Source organism: Lacerta agilis, chromosome 14, assembly GCF_009819535.1.
Source record: "Lacerta agilis isolate rLacAgi1 chromosome 14, rLacAgi1.pri, whole genome shotgun sequence".
Lineage (NCBI taxonomy): Eukaryota > Metazoa > Chordata > Lepidosauria > Squamata > Lacertidae > Lacerta > Lacerta agilis.
The window spans coordinates 5,655,462-5,672,407 of NC_046325.1; the positions used below are offsets into that span (position 1 = coordinate 5,655,462).

The window sequence follows — 16,946 nt, forward strand, 5'->3', positions numbered from 1 at the left end:
GCCTATATCCATATCCTGATTATGCCTCCTTGTTTTTAAAGCCTGTTGATTTTTTTAAAAATCTTTTATGTGTGTGATATGAGAGAGGGCCTTTTCTACAGTGGCCCCCCGATTGTGGAATTCCCCCTCAAGAGAAGTTAGACTGGCTCCCTCTTTATCTGCTGGCAGGATAAGACCTTGTTCCGACATTGCCAGGGCGCAATTTTTGTTGTTGGAAGATCAAACAGTTCCTTAGAGTTGCCCCCTTTCACCGCCCCCCCCTCCATCCCAGCATTGGGAACGATGAATCTGACAATTTCAGTCTCTTCCAATTTCCCGCTTTGCCCTTCTTGAGTCCTCCACCTCGGTTTGCAAAGTGTATTCTTAAAAAGCCCTTGTGAAAATTGATCGGGATCTTAGATGTGTGTTTGCATGCAATTGTCCACAACACGTGCATTTTTGCAAAGCGGTTTCCCCGAATGCATTGCATTTCCACTAACACAGTGGTACCTTGGTTCTCGAACTTAATCCGTCCCACTCCCCAAATGGTTCGGAAACCAGGGCGTGGCTTCCGATTGGCAAGTATTATACGGACGTCCGAGCAAGGTTTATCCAACCCATTTTAGATAAGTTTCCCGGGCTTTCAGAACAACATAATATCTCATTGCTATTACAGCATGAAAGCCCAGAAATCACCTATGCTGTTGCCAGATTCTGTGTAGCCTTGATAGATATACATCGGAAGATGGTCTGTGATGTAAATCAACTCTAAATAGAGACCTAAAATATTGTTGGATCTATACCTTAGTAGCCTATCTCATAGAATTGATAACCGAGTCTAAATTTTATTAGTTTTATCTATGCTTAATCAATGATTTTAAGGACATGGTTTAAGTTGGGCTGGATATGTTGAATATGCCCCACTATGTAATGAGTACCCGTTTAAACATACATTTTCTATATTGTTTTCATAAATGCAAATATTCTGTTTTATGCTGGTCTGTGACCGAATAAAGTATATTCATTCATTCATTCATTCATTCATTCATGCACTCAATTGGAAGCCGAGGAAGCCGCGTCGGACGTTCGGCTTCCGAAAAACATTCGCAAACCAGAACACTCACTTCTGGGTTTGTGGCATCCGGGAGCCGATTTGTTTGACAACTAAGCCATTCGGGAACCAAGGAACCACTGTAATACATTTTAACGCATCACTGGCCTGGCATATATGTGCATTTTTGCGCATGGTGAAGAAACGCATTGCAAAATTCAGAGAAGTGCAACTGTCAAAAGACGGTTGTGCTTTGGGTGGTTTCACAGAGCTATAGAATGGTGGGGTCATCCAACCTCTGTTTAAAAACCTCCAAGGAGGGAGAGCCCACCCCTTTCCGTTCCACTGTCAAATGGCTCTTTCCACTGGAAAATTATTTGTAATGTACAGTCGGGATCTCCTTTCGTGGAATTTGAATCCATTGGTTCAGGTCCTACCCCCTGGAGCAAGCGGAGTGTGTGAAATAGATAGGTAAAGGTAAAGGGACCCCTGACCATCAGGTCCAGTCGTGTCCGACTCTGGGGTTGCGGCCCTCATCTCGCTCTATAGGCCGAGGGAGCCGGCGTTTGTCCGCAGACAGCTTCCAGGTCATGTGGCCAGCATGACAAAGCCGCTTCTGGCAAACCAGAGCAGTGCACGGAAACACCGTTTACCTTCCCGCTGGAGCGGTACCTATTTATCTACTTGCACTTTGACGTGCTTTTGAACTGCTAGGTGGGCAGGAGCTGGGACCGAGCAACGGGAGCTCACCCCGTGGCAGGGATTCGAACCGCTGACCTTCTGATCAGCAAGCCCTAGACTCTGCGGTTTAACCCACAGCACCACCTGGGTTCCCCTGAAATAGATAGGTTCACCTTCAAAGGTGAACTTAATCCCATTTCTCCCCCGCCATTCTATCCTAGGGAATCTCCCACCCAGCTTATTGTGGCCCCGGGCTATCGCTGGGAAAGTTCTGCAGCCAACCTCCTCCATTTATCAGCATTGCGTGACTGCGCTCAAAAACAGCCAGCTCCAGGAGCCGCGTATGCGATCATCGGGCGCTCTGCATAAATAAGTAAAGGCAAGCGTTTTCCGGGCCCCTCGCTTTGCAGAGAATTGCTGCTTGTCAAGAGAGAAGCAACTTAGCAAAGGAGGTTGCAGGCATCCACTCCTTGCCCCATTTCTGGACTTTTATGCAAGGGAACCTATCATCTTCTAATCCACGCTCCATCGTGACTCTCGGGGGAGGGAATATGAAAAAGCAGGCATAAATTCTTTATGGCACACAGGAAACCGAGGCTCCGAAAAAGACACAGCGCTGGCCCAATGTTTACTTTCTTGCCATAGGCCTCAGCTCACCCCGGGCGAAGCGCTCCCTGTTGAATTTATGCCTGCCGTGCAGCTGTTCAATGCCTGAGGGCAATTTCAGCAGCCAGGGCTCCAGCCTGACCTCTAAGCCGTTGTGTCACGGGGAACAGATTGGCCGTGCTTCCTTGTTTAATGGTCTGGCTAAGGCACTCTGTGCATGCTCAGAGGAACCCTTCGCAGATTTCCAGGGGCTGGCTGAGTCCGGCCAGGGGGGGAACCTGATTGGCAGTTTATAAAACGAGACGTGGTGCGAGAGAGAGTGAGAAAAGTTTTCCTCCTGTGTCCTGCAGCACAAGAACCCGGGATCTAATTAATGAATGCTAAGCCATTGTTGCTACCACTTAGCAGGTGTTCCCCCCTATTTACAATCCCTGGTGGTGCCTATAGGGCAGTGTTTTTCAACCACTGTTCCGCGGCACACTAGTGTGCCGCGAGATGTTGCCTGGTGTGCCGTGGGAAAATTACTTTATATATAGTCAATATAGGCACAGAGTTAATTTTTTTAACATTTTCTAATGGTGGTGTGCCTCGTGATTTTTTTCATGAAACAAGTGTGCCTTTGCCCAAAAAAGGTTGAAAAACACTGCTATAGGGTTCTCTCTCTTCCTCCCAGCCCCCCACCTCCCGTCTGGGTCCTGATCCCAATATGGTTTTGCTTAGCACATCCCTTCTGAGATCACTGCCTGCCTCCGGAACAAAAGGCATGTGCTCTTGCCAAATGCCAGGAAATAGGGATTGCCAACATTTGCTGGCCAATATCGATAATCTCTCCACTAAATTAAATTTTATTCTGTTTTAGTTTTATGTTGGTTCCGGTGCATGCGTTATTTCGCAGAATCAGGGACCCCCGAGGGTCATCTAATGTTTGAAGTTTTATTCTGTTTTTAGTGTTCTGTTGAGAGCCGCCCAGAGTGGCTGGGGAAACCCAAGCCAGAAGGGCAGGGTATTAATAATAATAATAATAATAATAATAATAATAATAATAATAATAATATTTAGCTGAACCTGTCACAATGCAGGAATCATGGCTAAGGAATCCCTGAGAGATGACCTGTTTAAAGAGCCGCCTTAGCACCTACGTCCATTCCCATCGGTGGCGGTGGCTGTAATTGGCTCTGAGTTAACTTTTTGCAAAAAGGAAAGAAACGTGACCAATGGTTCTAATAAATTAAAAAAAAAAAAAAACGTTCACCACTGCAAAAACAGGAGGGCTCCGACTGTCCCCCGTTTTTCTAGACTTGCGTGAGAGATTACAGACTGAGAGAAGAAGGGGGGGGAAAGAGCCCGGTTTTGGGGGGGAGACAAGCTGTGTTCAAGAGAGCTGGTTTATTAAAGGAGATGGGAGTCACAGTCGCAGGCTTATCCGGGGTGAGGATCTGTGAGGGTGGCGGGGCAGGAGGAAGATGGGGAACAGCTGGGAACGTCTGGATGGAATGCGGTTCCCGCTGCCGTCCTGAGTCGTGGGTGGAGGCCCAAGGCCAGAGGCGACGACGTGCTCTCTCTCTCTTTTTCTCTCTCTTCCCCACCAGAAGAGGCAGAGGGGAGGGGGGTGGGCGCCTACAGGACCGAGGGCTGGAAGACGAAGGTGTGGGGAAAGAGAAACAGGCACCTGCACAGAGAAAGAGGGAGGGGGGAAGGAGAGAATCGGTGAGCGCATGTCTGTGCGCATGTCTCAAAGGAAGGGGGCCCACATTATAGCCACCCCCTCCAGGGGGCAGGTCCAGGTTTCAGGGAGTCTTCAGCCGGAGGGGTGGGGATGGAGACATAACAGTAGGCCCCCTTTTCCATGGGTGCCCTCCTGCCTGTGGACACCATTTTGTGCCCAACTTCCCTCACTCCACAGCGCTTTGTTCTGAGGCATTGTGGGAAAAACCGGCGGGCATGATTGCCACAGGGACGGCGCATTGCTTCCATCGGAGGCATCATGTATGCAAGTAGAAACAGGGGACGACAAAACAGCCCATCCCATCTCCAGAACTCGCCTCCTCACGTCTAGCGTTTCAGTCCTCCGCCAACTGACAGCGGTCCCCAATTCAAAGCCAGCCATCTTGGGACGTACCTGCCATTTTGCCACCGCCTCCCCAAAGGCCCCTCTGGTTTTGACCCTCAGGTTGATATCCCACCCTTCCTTGAAGGAGAGCCAGTGCGGTGTTACGGATCGAGTGACGGGTTCAAATCTCCACTCAGCCACAATGCTCACTGGGGCTGACTCTTTAGCCTGACCTACCTCGCAGGGTTGTTGTGGCGATGAAATGGGGAGAAGGAAAACCATGTGTATTACCTTGAGATGCTTGGAAGAGATCATACAAATGTAATAAATAAAATAAATGAGCTCATGTAGTTACTGCCTCATTCTCCACTCACTACAACCCTAGAATCGTAGAATCAGAGTTGGAAGAGACCACAAGGGCCATCCAGTCCAACCCCCTGCCAAGCAGGAAACACCATCAAAGCATTCTTGACAGATGTCTGTCAAGCCTCCGCTTAAAGATCTCCAAAGAAGGAGACTCCACCACACTCCTTGGTAGCAAATTCCACTGTCGAACAGCTCTCACTGTCAGGAAGTTCTTCCTAATGTTTAGGTGGAATCTTCTTTCTTGTAGTTTGAATCCATTGCTCCGTGTCCGCTTCTCTGGAGCAGCAGAAAACAACCTTTCTCCCTCCTCTACATGACATCCTTTTATATATTTGAACATGGCTATCGTATCACCCCTTAACCTTCTCTTCTCCAGGCTAAACATACCCAGCTCCCTAAGCCGTTCCTCATAAGGCATCGTTTCCAGGCCTTTGACCATTTTGGTTGCCCTCCTCTGGACACGTTCCAGCTTGTCAATATCCTTCTTGAACTGTGGTGCCCAGAACTGGACACAGTATTCCAGGTGAGGTCGGACCAGAGCAGAATATAGTGGTACTATTACTTCCTTTGATCTAGATGCTATACTCCTATTGATGCATCCCAGAATTGCATTGGCTTTTTTAGCTGCTGCATCACACTGTTGACCATAGCTGACAAGTTTCGGATTTGAAAATAAGGGATCAGCAGTCTCACCTATCCCGGGGACAGTCACATGTCAGTGGTGGGCGGAGCCAGAAGCAAAAGTGGGCGGAGCAGCAATGTAAAACTCCAAGCGGGCTCGGGCTCGGAGCGGAGCAAAGAGGAGGGCAGCCATGTGCTCCGCGCGATGGAGCCCCATCGTCTTCTTGTCTGATCCCATCAAAACAGGACAGGAAGCAGCAGCTGCTCAAAGGCAGCCAGGCTCCGTCCGCCAGCTAACCCTATTGGCCAGCTGAGGGGCTCGGCGGCAATGGATAGGGGCTGATGCGGGGGGAGGAATACACCCTGCTGTAAGCACGGGAAACGGCTCCCACTTGCTTTGAGGGTTGAGGCTTTTCTCTCCAAGTAGGCGAGGTCTTCCCACCCAGTCCCTGGCCAGCAGGGGAGGAGCTGCTTCCATTGAAAACAGGAAATTTAAGGGAAATAAAAAATAAGGGAGAGCAGCGGGAAACTGCTTGAAATAAGGGAGAATCCCGGGGAAAATGGGATACTTGACAGCACTGCTGTTGACTCATGTCAAGTTCATGGTCTACCAAGACTCCTAGGTCCTTTTCACATGTACCGCTCTCAAGCCAGGTGTCACCCATCCTGTATTTGTGCCTTTCATTCCCCCCCAAATGTAGTACTTTACATTTCTCCCTGTTAAAATTCATCTTGTTTGCTTTGGCCCAGTTCCCTGTGATGTAGTGTTCCTGGATACAGGGGGGATTTGAACCCAGGACACCCCCCCCCCCATTTGTTGAAATTCAAGCGCTTGGGCTCGCCTCCGTCCCATTATGTCGCTTCACCATATCTCATCTCTCAGCCCATCTGTGGATCAAAGCTTCCGCTACGTCTTCTTCCTCCTGTCAACACCCTCCCACTCTCCTTGTCAATCTCCATCTTTTCCGTGTCTCCGTTTTCTCCATCTGCTCCCTGCCCCCGCACAACCCCTTTTGTGAAACTCACATTAAGGTGCTGGACAGGCCACGCCCATGGGGGGAAAGGTGCGCGTGGGTCTCACTGGGGCGGAGGGGAAGAGGACCTCTGTGTCGCAGGGGCGATGCCTTTGCTGCCATAGTATTCCACCACCTGTTTGGGGACCTCAGCCAGAACACACTTGGCCAGAGCATGGGGTGGAGCCTAGACAAGAAAAACACATAAAAATGTGTGGGGTATTTAAAAATGCAGTCAAACCAACAATCCGTGCCTTGCTAGATGGTCTCACGACAGGTCTGAAGCTCACAGAGTTTTCCTGCAAGTTTGCTACAGAGAATTCTGCGAGAGACACTCCCACTGGGCCCTGACATGCAGCGGGCATAGCTACAGGTGAAACTCGAAAAATTAGAATATCGTAGAAAGGTTCATTTCTTTCAGTAATTCAACTTAAAAGGTGAAACTAATATATGAGATAGACTCATGACACGCAAAGCGAGATATGTCAAGCCTTTATTTGTTATAATTGTGATGATTATGGCGTACAGCTGATGAGAACCCCAAATTAACAATCTCAACTTTGGGGTTCTCATCAGCTGTACGCCATAATCATCACAATTACAACAAACGAAGGCTTGACATATCTCGCTTTGCGTGTCATGAGTCTATCTCATATAATATATGAGATTAATAAACTCCAGCAGCTAATGAAAACAATTGCTTACATAAATGGACTTTTCCACGATATTCTAATTTTTCGAGTTTCACCTGTATATATTTTCTCTCATCCTCTCTTTATTGTCTCTTCACCCCCCAAGCCAGAAATGAGGGGACATCAGCTAGGTCTGAGCTTCACACTTTTAACGGAATCACCTTTTTGAGTCGCCTGAGCAAAGCTGCCGTATCTGTTACTCTTCAACAAGCATTCCGAGTGAGTAAATGTCATTTTTACCTTTTGCAAGGTTGTCTCAGCGATTATTGTTTTAAGGGGGAGAAAAGGGGGGAATACCAGGAGAATCCAGTCTGCTAAAAGCATCCTGGGTTGCTTAAACTAAAAAGCCAAAGACTAGTCTGGCTAAGCTTCTCTTTAAGCTGCAAAGGGATTCACTCTAAATTTCTTTTTTTGGATGGAATTACAAATTTGGTAGATCAGGGGAATGCTGTAGGTGTAGTGTATCTTGATTTCGGAAAGGCTTTTGAGAAAGCCTTCCATGATTCTATGAACTTGAAAACGTGACAAAGGAAGGAAAATCTCTAATAAATATGGTAGAATCTAGTCCAGGCTTCCTCAAACTCGGCCCTCCAGATGTTTTGAGACTACAGTTCCCATCATCCTTGACCACTCACTAGCTAGGGATCATTGGAGTTGTAGGCCAAAAACATCTGGAGGGCCGCAGGTTGAGGAAGCCTGATACTAGTCCAACCCCTTGAAATGAAGGAAACTAAACCATTCATGAGAGATGGCCACCCAACCTCTGCTTAAAAACCTCCTCCCAAGGGAGACCGTTCCACTGTCAAACAGCTTTTACTCTTTTACTCTCAGAAAGTTCTTCCTGGTGTTTAGTCGGAATCTCCATTCTTGTAAACTTGGATCCATTGGTTCAGGTCCTACGCTCCGGAGCAGCAGGAAGCCAGCTTGCTCCATCTTCCACATGAAAGCTCTTGAGATATTTGAAGATGGCCATCGTATCTTCTCTCAGTCTCCCCTTCTACAGGCTAAATAGATATACTCTCCTAGCCTCTATCTGCATCCCAACAAAAGGGGCGCAAATATTACGTTTGAATACTGGGGGTGTACAGTGGTACCTCAGGTCACAGACGCTTCAGGTTACAGACTCCGCTAACCCAGAAAAACGCTTCAGGTTAAGAACTTTGCTTCAGAATGCGGCAGCTAGACTGGTGACTGGGAGTGGCCGCCGGGACCACATAACACGGGTCTTGAGAAATCTGCATTGGCTCCCAGTACGTTTCCGAGCACAATTCAAAGTGTTGGTGTTGACCTTTAAAGCCTTAAACAGCCTCAAAGGCCCAGTATACCTGAAGGAGCGTCTCCACCCCCATCGTTCACCCCAGACACTGAGATCCAGCACCGAGGGCCTTCTGGCGGTTCCTTCACTGTAAGAAGCAAAGCTACAGGGAACCTGGCAGAGGGCCTTCTCGGTAGTGGCGCCCGCCCTGTGGAATGCCCTCCCATCTCATGTCAAAAACAACTACCTTACATTCAGAAGACATCGGAAGGCAGCCCTGTCCAGGGAAGTTTTTAATCTGTGACATTTTAATGTATCCTAATATCTGTACGGAAGTGAGAGCTGGACCATAAAGAAGGCTGATCGCCGAAGAATTGATGCTTTTGAATTATGGTGCTGGAGGAGACTCTTGAGAGTCCCATGGACTGCAAGAAGATCAAACCTATCCATTCTCAAAGAAATCAGCCCTGAGTGCTCACTAGAAGGACAGATCCTGAAGTTGAGGCTCCAGTACTTTGGCCACCTCATGAGAAGAGAAGACTCCCTGGAAAAGACCCTGATGTTGGGAAAGATGGAGGGCACAAGGAGAAGGGGACGACAGAGGATGAGATGGTTGGACAGTGTTCTTGAAGCTACTAACATGAGTTTGGCCAAACTGCGAGAGGCAGTGAAGGATAGGCGTGCCTGGCGTGCTCTGGTCCATGGGGTCACGAAGAGTCGGACACGACTGAACGACTGAACAACAACAACAATATCTGTTGGAAGGCGCCCAGAGTGGCTGGGGAAACCCAGCCAGATGGGCGGGGTACAAATAAATTATTTATTTATTTATTTATTTATTTATAAGAAGAAGAAGAAGAAGAAGAAGAAGAAGAAGAAGAAGAAGAAGAAGAAGAACAAAAATTGTGCTCTGGCGCTGCAGCGGCAGCGGGAGGCCCAAATAGCTAAAGTGGTGCTTCGGGTGAAGAACAGTTTCAGGTTAAGAACGGACCTCCAGAACGAATTAAGTTCTTAACCCGAGGTACCACTGTACAGCCCAAATGATAAAACAGTGGCTGTCACCAGCAAGGCAAAAATGACCACCTCTCTCTCTCTCTCTCTCTCTCTCTCTCTCTCTCTCTCTCTCGACTTTTTAAGAGTCTGCAAGCGGAAAGCGTTTGCTCGATGGCTCTTGATAGCTGGTGGCTACTAGCCGTTGAGCAGACCCTGCCTGCTGAGCTGGGGGATGAAGGGAACAGTTCAGGAGACTCAGATGTGGACAGCGCCAGAGAGTGGATTTGTTTTCGCATGCTTTGAGGGTGCTTCAAATCCTGTTGATTTTGGAGAACACAACGCATGGGATTAAACTAGGGAACTCACTTCCGCAGGAGGCAACGACGGCTACCAGCCTGGGTGGCTTTAAAAGAAGGATTAGCCAAATACACCGAGAGGGCTACTAGCCACTATGGCTATGCCCTGTCTCCACAGTCAGGGGCAGTAATGCTTCTGAATACCAGCTGCCGGAAACTGGGGGAAAGGAGAGGGCTCTTGTGCTCAGGTCCTGCTTGTGGGTTTTCCACAGGCACCCAGTTGGCCACTGATGGGCCACTGGCCTGATCCAGCAGGCTTTTCTTTGTTCCTGGGACTGGGGCCACACCCAGCAGCTAGGGGTGCGCTCAATAACTAGTAGTCACTGAAAGCCTCTTTCAAAGCTATCTAGGTTGGTGGCCGCCACTGCCTCTTGTGGCAGCGAGTTCCATAGTCTAACCATGCAAAGAAGGACCTCCTTTGATACCTGCGTCCTGAAGTCTCCCTCACCTTCTTGAATTCACGGAGCGGCACGAACTGGACGATGTCGCGGAAGGCCCGGCCCTCGTCGGACTCCAGCATCCCGCGGTCGCCGTTGAGCTCTCGCATGTCGGAGAAGTCGGCGTTGCCGATGCCCACGATGATGATGGAGAGGGGCAGGCGGGAGGCCCGGACCACGGCGTCGCACGCCTCGGGCATGTCGCTCACCACGCCGTCCGTCAGAATCAGAAGCACGCGGTACTTCTGCGGAGAGGGAGAGGCGACGGGGTTGGACCCAGGCCCAAACTCAGCCACAGCTTACCCTGGGCTCCTTCCCTCTGCTCTCTGCTCCAAATAAAGGTAAAAGTAAAAGGACTCCTGGACGGTTACCGTTAAATCCAGTCAAAGGCAACTCTGGGGTTGCGGCGCTCATCTCGCTTTCAGGCCGAGGGAGTCGGCATTTGTCCACAGACAGTTTTCCGGGTCATGTGGCTAGCATGACTCAACCACATCTGGCACAACGGGACACCGTGACAGAAACCGGAGCGCACGGAAACGCCGTTTACCTTCCCGCCAGAGCGGTACCTATTTATCTACTTGCACTGGTGTGCTTTCGAACTGCTAGGTTGGCAGGAGCAGGGACAGAGCAATGGGAGCTCGCTTCGAACCGCTGACCTGCTGTTCGGCAAGCCAAGAGGCTCGGTGGTTTAGACCACAGCGCCACCCGCGTCCGAATATTCCTGCCCAAATTGCCCCCCCCCCTACGGGCGCATATTCACGTACCGTTGGCAGCCCTGTTTTCTCCTCCTCAGCCGCAGGAGCTGCCACCTTGTTGATGATGGGGGCGACGTTGGTTGGGCCATAGAGCTGGATCTGGGGCAGGCAGCGCTTGTAGGCCTCAATCACGCCAGCGATCCCTGTGGGGGGATGAACGGACAGAAAACGAAGGAGCTCAAGTGACAGAAATGCTTCTATACTACGAATGTGAGAACAGAACAGCCTGCTGGATCAATTCAATGCCCACCTAGTCCAGAATCCTGTTCTGAAAGTGGCTAAACAGTGTTCAAAATTAACCAGGCACCAGGTGCATTATGCGTTTGGCGCAGGCCCCAGACCCTCCCAGTGTCCCTATTTTCCAAGGACAGTCTGGATTTACAGAAGCCGTCCCGGGTTTCTGATTTGATCCCGGTATGTCCTGCTACGACACCCCTATTTTCATCGGAGAAAATTATACGCAGTTATCTGACCCCCGAGCCAAGGAGATAAGTAACTATACAACCTTTAGAAGACATCTGAATGCAGCTCTGTAGAGTGAAGTTTCTTTTAATGTTTAATTATGTTTTTTACAGAAGTTGGAGGCTGCCCAGAGTGGCTGGGGCAACCGAGTCAGATGGGCGGGCGCCAGGTTGGAAAAGGATGGCCTACCCTCGCCCAAGTCTTTGCAACAGAGGCTCTGTACACATGCTATGTTTAAAAGACTCCCCACAAAGGACCCTGGGAACTGTAGTTTGTTAAGGGTGCTGGGATTTGTAGCTCCGTAAGGGAAATTTGTAGAGGATGCGATTTAAATGTGTGGTGTGTACATAGCTCATGTCTGGATTGCATCCCTGTTTTATTTCTTAAGGTCTCTAGAGCTTTCTTCCTCTCCAGGGTCATTCTATTCCTTCACACAAAACGATCCCTCAAAAGTCCCAGGTTTTCAACCTCAACCTCTGCCCCAAAATATCCCCTGTTGAGAAAGGCTAGAAATTATCCGCCTTTCCTAAACCAGTGTTTTTCAACCTTTTTTTGGGCAAAGGCACACTTGTTTCATGAAAAAAATCACGAGGCACACCACCATTAGAAAATGTTAAAAAAATTAACTCTGTGCCTATATTGACTATATATAAAGTAATTCTCTTGAATAGGAATCAAATAAACACAATTTTCCCCACGGCACACCAGGCAACATCTCGTGGCACACTAGTGTGCCGCGGAACAGTGGTTGAAAAACACTGTCCTAAACGCATCTGAGCTTCGTACTTTCACATTCCGGGTTGTCCGGCTCAAAGTTGATCGCGAAATCGTGAGACACCTAGGAAAAGACAAAAGGGGGAGAAAAAGGTCGGCGAGCGAGAACAGAAGAGGGCGGGTGACTCACCGCCAGCCCCGTCTAATCCGATCCCAGAATGCCCTGGGGCTTACCTCAAAGTCTGGAGGAATCCGTGCGCCGAAGCCAAACGCCGGGAACTGCTTGTCGCTGGAAGAGAGAAATCTGGGTCACCGAGGAACAAGCAGGACACCTTCCTGCCCACGTGCAGAGCGCAAACGGTACCTGTCATAGTCCTGGCATATCTCGCCCACCGAGGACAAGGTCTTCAGGTATTCGTTGGGCTCCTTGGGGTTGATGAAGTGCAGCGAATGTTCGCTCCGGGGGTCTCCGTTGGAGGCTGTGAAGTCGATGGCCACCTGGGCAAGGGAGAAAGCAGAGCGGGGGGCACCGGGGTTACGGTGTCCTCTTGACAAAATCCGGGGTCGCACCTCCGTTTCGCCAACAAGCTCGCCGGGGGAGGCTTGAGACGGCCGCTCCCTAACCTGCACTTCCCCTCATGTTACTTGATCACAGAACAGCGCCCCAAAATCCGGAGAAGTGCAAAGAGTGCAAGGTTGTCGATTTGTGCAGCTCGGCTGCCGTGTAAACAGACACACAGTCCCTCCACTCTGGTGAACATTGTGCACGAAGATACACACACACTGCACACTCATTGAACGTAACTTGTGAAGGAACGCGCCTTACACCAAGGTAGATCTTCCCTGAGGTGTTCCACCCCCTCTCGGCCCTCCTGAGGTCTTCTGCCCAGTAATTCTCTTTTTCTTACCGTGAAGGAAATCTGTAAACCACCCATGATGTAATCCAGGAAGGTGTGAACTTTCTCCATCTGCAAAGGGGAAATGAAGACTGTCAGTCATTTTCAAATCCACCCCCCCCCCAACCTCATTTCTGGTGGCTCCCCACTCACACCCTTGAGGTTTGCTCAGCCTTCACTAGGGACTCAGTGTGGCAGATCCTGCCCTGTGGAACTCCCTGCCAGTAGAAGTTTTGGAGGAACTATCCTTGCCTTCTTTCAGGCGTCTTCAGGAAAATATATTGTTTAGATGGGAGTGATGGAACCCCAAAGGTCCAGCTCCCTTGCCCTGCCGGATGGAGCAATCCCCGGTTCTGCATTGTGGCTCCAGCAGCTGCCCGCCCAAACAATTAACTAGCAACTTGACTCATCTGTTCCTGAAAACAGAACCAAGGTTTTAGGAAGAGGGCAAGGTTTGCAATTGCTGAGGTTCTCAAGAGCATCACCAAAGGCTTTAATCGCTTTGCACTAATTAAGCGCTTCCCAGCTTAAGAACTTCAAAGGCAATTGCCTGGTTTTTTGGGGGGGTTGTTTTCGAATGCTCAATATTCCCAGCCTAGACCACAGCCTCTAGATGCAAAAATTGGTTGAGTGGAGGTGACCAAGAGTGAGTCTGATAGTCAAGAACAGGGGTCAGCAAACTTTTTCAGCAGGGGGCCGGTCCACTGTCCCTCAGACCTTGTGGGGGGCCGGACTATATTGTTGAGGAGGGGAAATGAACGAATCCCTATGCCCCACAAATAACCCAGAGATTCATTTTAAATAAAAGCAAACAGTCTACTCATGTAAAAACACCAGGCAGGCCCAGCAAATAACCCAGAGATGCATTTTAAATAAAATCACACAGTCTACTCATGTAAAAACACCAGGCAGGCCCAGCAAATAACCCAGAGATGCATTTTAAATAAAAGCACACAGTCTACTCATGTAAAAACACCAGGCAGGCCCCACAAATAACCCAGAGATGCATTTTAAATAAAAGGGCACATTCTACTTATGTAAAAATACCAGGTTGGCCCCACAAATAACCCAGAGATGCATTTTAAATAAAAGGACACATTCTACTCATATAAAAATACCAGGGAGGCCCCACAAATAACCCAGAGATGCATTTTAAATAAAAGCACACATTCTACTCATGTAAAAACACGCTGGTTCCCGGACTGCCCGCGGGCCGGATTGAGAAGGCGATTGGGCTAGATCCGGCCCCCGGGCCTTAGTTTGCCTACCCATGGTCAAGAAGGTGGTTTTTGCATGTCTTGTAGAGGGAAGTGAAGGGCAGATGGGGCTCGCCCACCTGGGAAGGGAGCCCATCCAGGAGAAGGAAAACTCTGATCCTAAACTTCCACTGTCTTGTGGGATATCTTCGGATGAAAGGGTTAAGGAGTAAACCCTACTCGGATCCGGAATGGAGTCCCTAAGGGGGTTGGATGGCACTTTGTACGCCTCCTTCCGGCAACTCCTGCAGCCAAGCTGGTGTCAAAGGCCTTGTTCTGCTTTCCTTTGGGCCACGTCAGCCAAGCCGAGGGGGGGGTCTTGTCATCTGGGCAGCCCAGGGCCTCCAGACACATGGCACAGGCTTGTGCCCCGGGGGGGGGGTCACTTTGGTGCCGCTAACACCGCGGTTCGACTTCACCCCCAGAGGCGCACTCCATTGTCTCTCGAGACAGACAGACGCCAACAGTTCCCTAGATTGCCTGGACCCCTGGACTGCCGACTTACCTTGCACTGAGCGAGGACGATGTACCCGGAGTTCTTGTAATGCTTCTTCTTTTCTTGATATTTATAGTTAATACATTCCCATTTCACCTGCCGGGAGAGAAGGATACAGGGTTCTCTGAGCACCATGTGACAAAGGAGAGCCTTGCTGGATCCGCCCAGGGGCTCACAGAGGCCAGCACTCTGCTCCTCGAGCTGGCGAAGCAGGCAGAATTATAGAATCATTGAGTTGTGATGGAGGAATCCCGCCCACAGCCGTTCCCAGGTGGGCTCGAACCACCAGCCTTCTGGTTAACAGCCAGACGCATTGACCCATTGTGCCAAAGCGGAGGACAGGTGCTTCTGGGGCCCTCCAAAACCAGGCACCTGGGCCAGAGCGGGGAAACTTCTCTGCTCAAACACTGCAGAGGCGATTGCCAAAGGCGGGCGGGGCCAGAGGCAGAGGGGGCGGGGCCAGAAGAAAAGGGGTGGAGCCTTTGCGCAGTGATATCCCAGCCATGCCGAAGGCAGGTGTTTGTGCACGTACGCACCAACCAGCCAACCAGTCTCTCTCCTCGCAACCGAGGTCTTGATCAACCTCTGTTGCATCCCTTTGCATCATTCCCTCCCCCCCCCCCAAATACTTTCCAGGAGTATTGGGGGCAAAGAGAAAAGGACTGGGAAGATTCCTACAATCAAGGATTCCTGGCTTCCGGCATACGCCAGTGCTGGTAGGAGAACACTTCAGTCTCCCAGGACATTCTATACAAGATCTCAAAGTCGCTGTCTTACTACAAAGGAATTTCAGAAATAGACTGGAATGAGAAGTTGCTGAATTGCAACTAATCACCAAACTCAAAACCATGGAGAGACCTGGTCTGAACAAAGGCATTGGATTCTTATTTCATTATACATGACAAAGCCATTTTTAGCCACCTCACCCTTGCTTTTTCCTGTAAGACCAATTGCAGTCGTTAACAGTCATCAACGGGTTTTCCATACCTATTAGCCAATCTCCCCCATTCCCACCACCCTTCTGAGTAATACCCCTCCTCACTCTCTCACTATATATAAGGGTCTGGTGACTTCTGTTTCAGTGTATCTGGAGAAGTGTGCATGCACACGGAAGCTCATACCAAGAACAAACTTAGTTGGTCTCTAAGGTACTACTGGAAGGATTTTTTTTTTAAAAAAATTATTTTGTTTTGACTATGACAGACCAACACGGCTACCTACCTGTAGCCAGTGCAGGTGTTAGACTTCAACCCAGAGCTGGCTGGCCCTCTTGGGACGGGGGACCCCATTCAGCCACAGTTCATCTGTCGCATGTCAGCAGTGGGTGTGCCTCAAAGGGGTGTGGCCTCCCTCTCACACAGGACACGCCCCCTCCCATAGCTAAGGGGCCATCACTGAGTTCTGTTTTTATGCAAGGCCTGTCCTTGCTCTTCTCCGCTTTCCTGGCCACCCCACGCCCCAGGGCATCCCGGCTGACCGTTCAAACTACCTCTTCCCCTGAGGAAGCCTGAAGCATCTCCTGGAAGGTGGTGCTGAACTCGCCGATGTAGTCGTGCTTTCCGCTGGAGTCGTGGTCGTAGATGATGCACTAGGGAGGGAGAGGAGGAGAAAGCAGGTGAGAGGCTGGAAATGGGAACCAGGCGCCCTGGGGATACCTGCTCCTGTGGTTTGTCTGCCCCCCACCCAAAAAAAAATACAACAAACAAGTTCAAGTCCCATCAGTATTGTGGGAAATCCCAATGAGAGACCCAGAATGATTGAAACTGCCTGTTCTAATTGCCTGTGGCTTCTAATCCCAGAAGAAAAGGCTTCCGCAGTACTAACAGAATGCAAACGTTTTTAATTTTAATTTTAATTGAATGGTCTTTGCTTAGCCAGGCTTATGCAAATGATCCTAAGCATACAGGCTTATGTTCAATGGGTTCTAATTCCCTAGGGAAGTGTGCTTAAGATGGTAGTAGTACCATCATGAATGCAACACACAGAAACATGCACACGCAGAAAGAATCCAGCCATTATTTATTATTATTATTATTATTATTATAACTTATTATTATTTATTAAATTTATATGCTTCACACAATCAAAATATCCCAGGGTGGTATACAACACCATGCCACCTTACAGCCTAGGCTTTCCACACATCAGGAAAATTCCTGACATGTCCTGGTTTTGGGGCGCAAAACTGGCACCAGGGAGGAATTCTGCCAAATTAGGAAAATGTCAGGGAAAACCCGAATGCATGGTTTCCCCCCAAAAGCTCAACG

At 49.5% G+C, this 16,946-nt stretch overlaps 1 protein-coding gene across 1 annotated transcript in view; it reads right to left on the minus strand.

Annotated features, from left to right (window-relative positions):
• Nucleotides 1-3,684: 3,684 nt before the first annotated feature.
• CPNE6 (copine 6) overlaps nucleotides 3,685-16,946 on the minus strand; it is a 29,689-nt gene continuing 16,427 nt past the window's right edge. The window contains exons 8-17 of the mRNA XM_033170648.1: nucleotides 16,169-16,267; nucleotides 14,689-14,775; nucleotides 12,940-12,999; nucleotides 12,396-12,529; nucleotides 12,266-12,320; nucleotides 12,104-12,155; nucleotides 10,865-10,998; nucleotides 10,112-10,345; nucleotides 6,381-6,554; nucleotides 3,685-3,986 (exon numbers count right to left, since the gene is read on the minus strand). Coding sequence (XP_033026539.1) covers nucleotides 6,432-6,554; nucleotides 10,112-10,345; nucleotides 10,865-10,998; nucleotides 12,104-12,155; nucleotides 12,266-12,320; nucleotides 12,396-12,529; nucleotides 12,940-12,999; nucleotides 14,689-14,775; nucleotides 16,169-16,267 — 978 coding nt within the window. The 3' untranslated portion in view covers nucleotides 3,685-3,986; nucleotides 6,381-6,431. The remainder of the gene's footprint in view (nucleotides 3,987-6,380; nucleotides 6,555-10,111; nucleotides 10,346-10,864; nucleotides 10,999-12,103; nucleotides 12,156-12,265; nucleotides 12,321-12,395; nucleotides 12,530-12,939; nucleotides 13,000-14,688; nucleotides 14,776-16,168; nucleotides 16,268-16,946) is intronic.